An 11,651-nucleotide genomic window follows, 5' to 3' on the forward strand; every position below is an offset into this window, starting at 1 on the left:
GCAGACAATGTCATAGCTCAGGCGGGTACTCGCCGGCTTCCCACCGCGGCTGCCCGTGTTCGAGTCCATTTCAGGTCATTCATCACCATCTATTATCTGGGACTGGTACAATAGACCAATTAGTGGCTGAGGTACCAAGTGGACCCAGTCTCACCCCACCCCAAGAAACTAAAAAAACCAAAAGCTAGAATGGAGAGCGAGGGTCCGCTAGGATCCAGTCCAGTTCTTATTGCGAATATGATTGGGGACAAGAGATGGGCTGAGGCTGCCAAGACGGATTAAGGGCTCTGCTTTCTGTGCCCTTTTGCTCCCGCTTACTGTGCTCCTAGTAAATGTACACCGGACCCGCGCTGGCGCTCTGTTCCCCGGGATCCTGTTGCTGGAGGCTGCGGGGAGGGAGAGATGACGTCATGGGAGAGTGGTGCGGCGTCGCTAGAGTGTCGGCATGGTGGTGGGCCTGATTTGACCGGCCACGTTACAGTAGTAAGCTAGATACTGCGTGAACACATCACGTCAGAATTTAGAGGGATGCTGTTGCTCCTTCGACATCATGCTCGAGATGCGTCCAGTCGCCGCTAGAGGCGTCGTCATGGCCACCGCGACGCTTGTGCTACTACTCCTCTTACCCATGACCGGAGCCACAGCCGATAAGATCCCGCTTGGTGAGTCCGCCATAACATGTCTTATAGCGTACTATATTCGTGCAGTGGGACAGATCACACATGTATATGCTGCTTTTGGACAAAGAACTTGTTCCGACATGCTTCATTGTCAATTCTTATTCACATTTTTTTTTAACTTTTTATTAAATAATAGGGCACACCATTTTAAATTTTTATAAGCTTCTTTAGGGAATTTGGTGGTAAGTAGCCTAACCCCACTAATCTGCATATGTAAATATGAAGTGCTCAGTTTCTTATAAGTTCCGTCAACACGATTCCTACATAAATTGAATTCATTTATACTGCTTTTTCACTTCAGAGCCTGTTTCGGCCATTTTATTGCCACCATCATGTAATTATTTTACTTTTACACTCTTTTTTTCTGATATTTGCCCCTATAAAAGTATACATTTATGTAATTTATATAGGAATTATGTTGACGGAACCTATGATAAATAGTTCACCATAGTATGACGCTAAAATACAATATTAAGTCCTGAGGTTTCTGCAACAAGACGAAGGGGACTGCTTCATTTCTTTACTATTAACTCCGACTTCAGTAAGTTGTTGTAGAATTTAAATATGCTAAAGAATGGAAAATATTAATATGGATCATGTTTTGGGGCAATGACCTCGTGCGAAGGTGCGTTCTATTGTTTACATTTCGGAGATTCTTGCTGTCTCCAATTTGAAAGTAGAGAAAATATTAAGCTCATATCGCGATAGATTTCAAGGACATTTATTTGGTAATTTTATTAACTACATCAATGGCAGAACTTGCCAATATTTCGTATTAAATTAGTTCCATATGTCATTATATTATCAACGTTTATATATTCCTTTGTAGTTCCATAGGGCTATATTATTACATTGAAGTTTGATATTAAGTGCAAGATTTTGCATTGCCATCAAATTTATCAATTTTTTGTCTAAGTGAAAACGTGAAATGAGGAACAAACCTTCCGTAAATATATTGTATCTCGAGTTTTATGGTTCTCTGTGTGAAGACACCAAGGAAATTCCTAATATAAACGAACAAGAAAGCCTTAAATTTCCTCAGAACCTATAATTTTTCTTCCATAACTGAATTGAGTTCGCAAAAGGGAATTATCTCGAAGACACAAGCTTAGTATATGAGCATATTCGTCCTGATCTCGGTCTCTTACTATTACTTTCACATTTGTGTCGTAGTTTAAATATTTAAAACCTTTACTACACTATTATTATAATTATTTAAATAATGACGTGTTAAATTCAAGGTTATCAAATTGAGCCCTGAAAATCAGGAATTCGCCACTTATAAAACTGAATATAGACCCAAAGTTCGCGTTTCTACAGAGAGAATGTGAGGTATCCATATGTTGAAGTTGTAAAGCACGTGATTTTTAATGATACATGACGTTCATGATGGTGGAAAGAACACTTAGATGCTCTCTACTATTAGAAAGAAGCCCAATATGAAATTAATTAATATTTTAGTGACCACATTTTCTACGCTATGTAGACTTGTATTTTTACAGAAGCCGGAAATTTGTTAAGGCACCCGTTTATTTTGAAGAAGAATTCATACGATACATTTTAATTTAACAGTTTTTTTATTGCTAGTGGGGTGGGACTAAGTGCCTTGTACTGCGGCCACTTCTGGCCTATTGTACCAGCCCCAGATAGGTGAGGGTGATTGTGAAGCAATTGGTGGAATGAAGATTGGCAGGGGAAACCGAAGTACTCGGAGAAAAGCCGCCCCAGCGCCACTTTGTCCACATCAAATCCCACTTGACCAGACTCGGGATCGAACCAGGGCCGCCGCGGTGGGAAACCAGCGACTAACAGCTTGAGCTATGGCGCGGCTCCTAATTTAGCAGTAGATAAGGGTAAAAAGATTCATTTATTACTTCTAATTAAGCAGACCAATTGTTGCTCAACTGAAATGTAACCATTAGTAATCAGTTCACATTAATCAGAAGCATAGGTCACTCAGATATAAGCACTATACTGCCATATAATGTGTTAGAGTTACATAAGTTTTATGTTTTGCTTAATTTTATGGACCATTCTATATTTAGCGACGTTTCAGTTCATACCAATAAGACGTCAGCACTTGCTCTGAAATGCTTAGCTCCTGACTGTGGTGGGTAGCAGTACCTTCTGTTCAGGTCACCCTTCATACTGGTATAATACACATGACTAATCTCACTTACGTGTTTGTTAAACTAGATCAGAATATAAACTCACCTCAATTTTAACCCGTATCTGATAATAGTACTGAATCATTGAAATCCGAATTCCCAGTATTGACAGTTGCGGGGGCATTTAGCAAAGCGTTCATGCGGTTAACTATGCAGATGTTGTGGTTTCAAACTTAGGATTCTTTGAGCAGTACAGTAAGTACATCAGCCCGGAGCTACCAACACAATGTGAGAATAAAATATTTACATGGTGTATGTTGTGTTTTGGAACATTTCCTAGAAAATTAACAAAAATTCATACGTCGATAATACAGCAATTAGTTTGTCGACATTATTTGGATAGAACGATTGTCATGTTTCTTAAAAATATGCTAAATATAATTAAATAACAGGGGATAGAGAGAGATGCTTAATGAAGAGTAGACTTCGCCAAATAATATTATGGTGACGAAATCAGGAAGACGGTTGGGCAGACCATGTGGTACGCATGGGATCGAAGTTTAATGATTATAAAGCTTCAACCTGGAAATAAGAAAGGAAGAGACAATCCGGAAGATATAGTTTCTTACTGAACTACAGCATTAAGATGGGATAAAAATCAATAGGCTTGGAAACTTGGAAATGATTAGTCCTTCTCAGGATAGGGACGAACGGTGGAATTTTATAATGAATCTTCGGGTTTTATGCAAGAAAAATAATTTCTTGATAAGGTGATTAACTACTAGATTCTAAAGATGTACTCTGCCCCTTAGAGCTATGAATCTATATAAGAAATATATGTTACTGTAACAAGCGAATATAATTTTAGACCGAATACTCCGTACCCGACGAAATTTGAGGGAGGGCGAATACGATATTTGCAGGAAGACGAAAAGCATGTCCATTTCTGTAAATTATTCTAATTTGACGTTCCCTCGATTGATACAGTTTAACCTAGGAGTCAGCATGAGCGTAAATTGTTTCATTGTACACTATAAACGGCGCATCTTAATCAGGAATTTACTAATGTAGAGTCGTGCTCGCCTCATACCAGTATTTATGAGTAAGAACGCTAATTTACGTGATAAGTTGTCAGGAAGTTTACAGGATCTTGACTCCTGCATTTGGGCCGTAACAGAATAATTTACTCTGAGGAGCATATCTGTATTTGAGAAATATGTACTCTCTCAATTGGTCAAGGAATTCCTCATCCTTTACGGAACCCTAAATATTTATTGCCCTTTTCACAATAACCCACCAATGATCCCTGACCCAATCCGAGATGAGCCAAGTTCCCTTACTGATACACTGTTGCTTTAAGATTAATTTAATGATATCCCCAAATTTACGTCCATATCTCCCAAATGGTTTCTTGCATTCTGCTGAGCCCATTAAAATTTCTTCTGCATTTCTCGCTCCATACTCTGCCGCCCTTATTACGAATTTGACAGAAAGTGTTCATAATAACCAAGACTGGATGTTATGTTCTCATCAACGGAGTTTCGGAATTTTTAGAAAACTTATGCTCATTTTCTTTATCTTATATGTATTATGGGGCACGCGGTAGCGTAGTTGGTTGAGGCACTATGCTACAAGCCGCAAGTTCGCGGGTTTGATTCCCGATAAGGTAATTGCTTTTTTCAATTGGCCCTGGGGTCGACTCAGCGTCTAACAGAAATAAATACCAGGAATATTTCTAGGGGATAAAGGGCGGCCGGCGCGTAAAGCTGACAAATTTACCGCCATCTGTTAGTCGATTGTCTAGAAGATGTGAGATTCTCGACGTCTCACAAACATATGGGCCTCCAAGGCCTGTTACATGATATAAAAACATGTATTAAACTTTAAGCACCACCTACGTGACAACACTGTCTGACGACCTCATTAGCGCTAAGGATGGTAACGTTGCTTGAACATGGGCTTTACAGTGTTACATTTTATGAGAAGAGAACTGTGTGTATAATGCGGTCCGCCAGTAGGTACCTGCGGAACAATGAGGCTGTTCTGTGGTTTCAAGTTGGACGGTCTTGGTATAATTGTAGATACTACCACAGTATTAAGTGTAAGGGAAGAGATAAACCACAAAGTTCGCAGCTTTGGTAACCTGCAGCTCGACTGAGATTAAAATGAAGTTCCTCAAGACTTCAGGTACAGAACCTTGCCGCTACACTCAGCCGCTCTGTCATTTGCATACAACCTGTTGTAGGAGATATTTACACAACGCGGTGATAGAAACCTGTTCATGGAATGCCATGTCATCAGGGAATCTTGAACTTGATCCATCTTAGTGTATCTCTAAGTCCCCTCCCTCCCTTTCCTCAGGCACAGCATCTCTTGCTATCATCTCCAACCGTTGTCATAGTAATCGCACCCTGGAGTCTGCTGCCTGCGTGCGCAACATTTCTGATCGATCGCTTTTCTCTGCTCTCCTCAGCGCAAACACACACACACACACACAACTTCAAGTTCTGTCTACTACGGCTACCGTATTCCAGCTGCGTGTATGCGGTTACGTATCCGCTGCACCAGAACTGTCCACTTATCTTCTGAAGGCAAAATGTAAATAAAACTACAATAAATGGAAACAAGTGGCAGATAGGTAAGGGCGGAGAACTGAGAGCTTGGAGATAAATGTGCCTGCACTTCATTCGAGACAAGAACTGAAAGGAGGATGAAAATAGTGAACTGTAATATTGTGAGAAAATAGATTCCCTCTTTTCTGTGTGCATCACTTCATAAGACGGGGCTGCAGAGGGTTCCTTCTTTCAGTTGTGGCTTGCAATATTGGTCCCTTGCTTGCCATTCGCTATGAAGAAGTAAGAAAGACGTTAACGGCCTGTGAGTCCCTGGGAGGAAGAGAAATAAACTAGAAGAGAAAGAGAACGTATCTGAATTGCAGGCCAGAAAATTGGATTTCTGTAATATGAGGTGTGTTGTGTGTGTATGGGGGAAGGACGGAAGAGTCTGACCGAGCCAGAGTAGTTGTGTCACAGTTACTTCGTGATTGGTTTGGGGTTGCAGTATACCAAATTGGTCAGCTCCTGAAAACTTAAATGCTTAGCCATTTGATGGCTGTTTGTTGCAGCGAACAATTTAAAGGAATGCGAATTTTATTTGAAATAAACTGAGCTTCATAGAGGCCCCGAAGAAATGTTCCATGGCTAAAGGAATGATTTGAAAATTTAATACAATGCTTGGTTTATAACACACAAGAACGCATAGCTCTTTATTAAGTGAAGTTTTTAAACATTCTCCAAATATTCAATAGACATTACGGATTTCCTTAAGACCCTAAGCGAACAGAGAATTACATTTCTTACTTCATTTGAATTCAATATATCTCTATGATATTAATCCATTTATATTTCTCCCTAACTTTCTTTCCCTTTTATTCTTCTTTTGCATTTCTTTCTACTTTTCACCTTTAGTTCTCTTCATCTTTTTTATTTTTTTATTCAATGTTCTTTTTAAATGCATTTTATTCACCATATTAAATTCCCTTGATGTTGTAGGGTGCATCTAATTTTGCTGCATTCTGCTGTGTTAGGTGTGGTACATGATTGGCATAATCAGATGCTACACATACCTGCTCTCCGTTTAAATTCATTAAGCTCTTGGCACAGCCGCCTATCCAATGGGTACCGGGGGCTTTCCCCTGGGGTAAAGCTGCCGGGGGTGAAGCTGATAGCTCACCTCAAACTAATGCCGAGGTTAAGAAACATGGATCTATATATCCACTCTCCCATACGCCGTCATGGCGTAGTGCTTAATTACTTAAGCACAAAGACAACTTTATCTTTTTTTTAACTTTACCGGCTGGTATAGGAATACGGGTTGTTTTAATGGTTTCTGGTTTCAGTCTCAGCAAAGGTACGGATATTGCAACGTGATGGAGTGACTATACATGATTTTTGGATTGGTAATCGGATATATGGAACATTTTAACACACAACTCATGACTACAATTTACAACCAACTGTCACAGACAGAATAGTGTTCTCAGTCTGTTACAGTCTCCATTAGCCGTTTCTTGGTAACGGCTTTCAACGGCGGATATTCCCCTTCCTCTGGTATCCCGAAATATCCACGCCACCAGTTTCCAGCTTCTAACAGAAACAGCTCGCAATGACTAAACTCCAGCAGTCCTCTAACTAACTAACTAACTAACTAACTCACTCACCGCGTGGCTCTTCATTAACTTGTCCTGCTTATAACATGTCGGTAAGGGCAACACAGAAAACATTGTTCTCTGTTGTTGTGCAATTGTTGCGTTGATGTCTGTTTGCGGAGCAGTTATCTAGTAAGGGCTGTTGTATAGTAGCTTATTTCGCGGTCGTTGCCTAGCAACGGGTCTACATGCCACAACATATACGTGCGATTATAAGTTATTTCATACAGCAGAGTCCTCCTTGAGAAGCTTAAGTTCTCTTAGATATTTAATAAATGTCCCCATTTTTATGAACACCGAAGGTTAATCTCCTTGTTCTCAGGAGCCATTTACTGTCCTCATTCTGAGCCAGTTAAATTCTATCAACATCCTTCCACACTGCTTGACTGAAATGCACTTCAATATCATTCTCCCCATTTAACTACAGATTTTCTACCTGGTCACGATTTCTTACCGTAATTATCTAAGCATTTTTCATTTCTCCCATGCGTATTATTTGCCATATTTTGACGGCTTATGAGGATCACAATGACCGAAACAGAGAAATGTGTAGCAAGGAGCGTGATTTCGGCCGGTTATAAGGCAGATATCCCTCGCAGGTAAAAATACTTTTATAACTTACACACATTCTCTACTTATTCACCCACCTACCCACACATCCACCGTATCTAATCACATCATGCATCTGTCGCAAAATCTGAGAGAGAACGTCACGGACTTGGCAGTATTTGTGGTACTATAAACGGCAGAACCCCTCGTTGGTGTCTCCACCTTATCGTGGTGAGGGTGTTTGAGTATGCCAAGGACCCTGAGAGCTATACCAGCGGTAGCGTAGCTACTGGCAGGGCCTCCCTTGCTGGACAGGTCAAAGGGTAGGCATCAGACGAAGAGAGACACCGAAAACTGATGCCGGAAGCAGCGTCATCAGCGGCGACTTGAAGCACAGAGAAAATGATGCTCGAGATGGTTCAAGTTCGTATAGCAACAGGCGTGACCAGAGTGGTTTGAACGGCTGTTTACTGCGATGTGGAAAGCAAATGGAAAAACTACCACATTATCACTATTCCTGGATAGTCTCTTTCCAAAAACAGAAGATCGCATTAAGTGGAGAAACTGTTTTGGAAGAGGCTGTGGACCTGTCATCTGACAGATTACTGATGAATGAATGAAACGGCAGAAGAATCCTCACAATTCTATCAATCTCTCTTTCTCAGAGACACTCCTGCGCTTCGCGCCTGAAGGTGTGACTAACCCGGATAACAGAAGAGTAAGAGAAGTTGCCGCATGCTATAGGGGATCCCACACTTTGCCTTTCTCATAAAATACCGGAAGATTGCTATGATGTTAAAATTGGCTGCTGGTTCAGGGTAAAGTTGCGTACCACACCTGTGAGACTTGTGGAACTGTGGAGGTATATCTCTACGCATTCTTCGTCTCCACGCTCGATGTTGCCGTCGCTACGAACCCGGAGAAAAGAGAATTCGTACCTCGATAGGAGGCCGGTTTTGTCCCGGAGTCATTATGACGTGGTAAATAAAATAAAGGTTTCTTACTTTCTGAGAGTCAAACTTCGGTCTCTAACCTGCATCCAGTCAAATTGTTGACTGAGCTATTCCGACAGATGTGCAACAGTGGTAGTGTGTTATTACGGCTTGGAAGGAGAGTCTGTCGCCTAATTATGAATCACGGGACTTAGTCCAAATTAAAAATCGCACCGTAAGAAAACTGAATTTTTTGTGGATTTCAGTGTGTGGCGACAGAAGTTCATTAATATGAGTTTCTTATAAACTGCATCTGTTCGTTTGCAGAAAATAGAGAGCTAATCACGCATAAAGTAAACCTACGCAGCACTCGACATCATTAGTGCAAAGATTATGATTTGGGACATTATCCATCATCTATTTATTTTTCAAAATGCAACGTTTCAGAGATGGCTCTGTCTCTGTCATCAGGTAAAACCTACTCACTTTGGCCCAGTCCATGGAGCTAGTCCCTGTCTCCGGACATCACTGTTTACATGTTATGGAACATCCATACTTGGGGTTCACGTTCTTGTGACTCGAGGCTTCTGCTGGTAGAGATCCACGGCTCAGATTTCACGCAAATTATAAGGCGCAGTGAACGCAACCGCACGTCTCTATGAGACTCCCATTCAAAAAGCGTGAAATCTGAGACGCTGTTTGTGGCCCACCGCACAGAGTCAGCAACAGTCAAGTAAGAAGATTACACTGTTACGTATCAGTAGGATCAATTAATCTGTTCCTGTGCTTAATAAATTAAGCACTATGCCATTAAGACATATGGGGAAGTGGAGGTATAGCTCTTTGATCTCGGGACTAGATGCAAATGAGTGGTCAGCTTCAAGCCCCTGCCGCTTTAACCCCAGGAAAAGAGCCCCCAATACTCATTGGATAGGAGGCTGGATGTGGCCCAGAATCGGTTTGGGCGCTGTGAAGAAGAGAAAAATCTTACACTGCCAGGAATCGAAACCGGGTCGTCCATCCCGTCGCTATACCGACTGAGCAAACAAGTAGGAACAGTACAGCGATAAAATGGCAATTTAGTTCTACAGTATTAAGATTTTAATTACTCATTTTAAACCTCTCTCCGGGTCCCAGATATTTAGAGGCAAACGGAATTAAAACTACTAATTGCTTACTCTTTACACAAAGTTTCTGTTCGATAACTCTTGGCATAATAAATATGAAGTGGCATTATTTCCACGTATTGCGGAAAAGGAAGAAGAGGAATGTTATTCCCAGAATGAGTAGGATCAGATAGGAGCAGAATGGGTGCAAATTTAAGAAAGCCGCAAAGCGTGGCAATTCCTAGGCTGCTTCTAAAGGCTTCTGTTATTACTTGTTTGAATACAAAAGTAGGAGTTCTTCTACGAGCACGCTTCGTTTTAAGTTCTTTTTTTAAGAGAACGCAAGAAGGGAGAACTGCCAATTAAAGTCTGAGATGCATTTATTTTTAAGAAAAAAGTTCTGAATAAACACACACACAGTGTCTGAAGAGAAAAACTAAAAGAAAGTTTCATAGAACTATGGGGAAAATTTTCGAGGGGTTGCTCACGATAGAGGCAAGGAATGCGATCCCCTGGGTTTCTGTTTCGGAATTTCGTGTCTGTTTTTACTCCTGGCTGGAAATAATGATTTTGTATTCACCCAGTCCCAGTCAAAGGAATACTAACTACGTGGAAGACAGAAAAATTGAAAAGCTAATATTTACCCAGCTGGTCAAAAACTGTCCTGAACTTTGCGTGACCCGACAATCCCCAGCGTGTTAACAAGAGCCCACCATTGACCCACATCCCGAGCCAGTGTTACCCCCTCACGTCCTCCTTTAGTGTTTATTTAATGTCATTAATGTTAATATTATCCTCCTATATGTGTTTATACATTCTAGATGGTCTTTAGGCGTTTCCGATTAAGATTCTATATGCATTTGTTACGTGCCCCATGTGTGAGATCTCATATCTCGCCAAATTTTCTTCTGGTTTTTATCAGCGGAGAGTACACGTGAATGAAGTATTCCGGAACACGTCATCAGTGAGCGAGAGAAGTTAGTAAAAAAATTTAATAAACACATAAACAAGTCGGAAATTGCGCTATTAATCAAATTCAATGAAAAATTCCAATAAGAAAATGAGAGCAGAAAACATAGAGGTCTGTGGTTTGATACGAGCAGCTGTTGCAGCCATCCAATCGATAGCTGCACACGTTGTGATATTGCAGCCTAAGAGAAAGCTGTCCAGTCACAGCTCAATGATGCGCTCTGCTGAATCTCAGCATCTCAATTAGGTGTTGGGGTGTATCACAAGGGCAATAATAATAGATTGATTAATGATGGATCATACACCTTACGATTCAAGTGTTTACTCTGTGTACAATATAATTTAATTAATTATGATTTACCCGTTCTTCAGAGTTAATTACATAGGTTTCCTTTGGATTTCATGTTGCCCATTTTCTGTGAAAGCAAATACGGAATGAAAACCAGAATATTGTCGCGTTTTGGGTGTGTCACGCGAGAAATAAGTATACGTGGGTCTCGGATTCATCGAATCTTTATTGGACTCTCACACTTACACACTTTACAACTATTAGCACTTGCAGTATGACAGTTACTGCTTACACAATATCTCGGCCAATACTTCTGTAGCTCTCCGTATCTAGATTCCAACTATCTTCAGCGGCAGCTTCCTGAAGACTGACTTCTGTATCTCTCGGCGTCTATCCCGAGACTGACTTCGCGAATGCATTCAACTCCTTTTTATAACCTCGGTCGTTGCTATGCAATGAATGCTCGTTATTCATCTCCATGGAGATTAGGCGTTCTGTACGCAACGGCCCACTGTTGAGATTACAATATCGCCATTGTCACTTCGTATGCAACGGTCTTTCTATCGTTCCCATAGAAGTAACCCTTCGGAGTTCCAAACATGTGACATTATATATGAACATGAAAGTAGGTAGACCTACATATAGTACTATCAGTTTACTGAACGTAAGTTGCAACTTATGGGAAGCTGTTTATTGATTAATTCATCAGTAATCTGTCAGACGACAGGTCCACAGTCTCTTCCAAAACAGTTCGTCCACTTAATGCGATCTTCTGTTTTTGGAAAGAGACTATCCAGGAAAAGTGATAATG

The 11,651-nt window shown here is 40.8% G+C and overlaps 1 protein-coding gene across 1 annotated transcript in view; it reads left to right on the forward strand.

Annotated features, from left to right (window-relative positions):
• Positions 1–491: 491 nt before the first annotated feature.
• Positions 492–11,651, forward strand: part of LOC111866332 (glutamate receptor 1-like) — a gene marked incomplete at its 3' end in the record, with an annotated part of 272,087 nt that continues 260,927 nt past the window's right edge. The window contains exon 1 of the mRNA XM_033752203.1: positions 492–662. Coding sequence (XP_033608094.1) covers positions 551–662 — 112 coding nt within the window. The remainder of the gene's footprint in view (positions 663–11,651) is intronic.

Source organism: Cryptotermes secundus, unplaced genomic scaffold (assembly GCF_002891405.2).
Source record: "Cryptotermes secundus unplaced genomic scaffold, Csec_1.0 scaffold40, whole genome shotgun sequence".
NCBI classification, from domain to species: Eukaryota; Metazoa; Arthropoda; class Insecta; order Blattodea; family Kalotermitidae; genus Cryptotermes; species Cryptotermes secundus.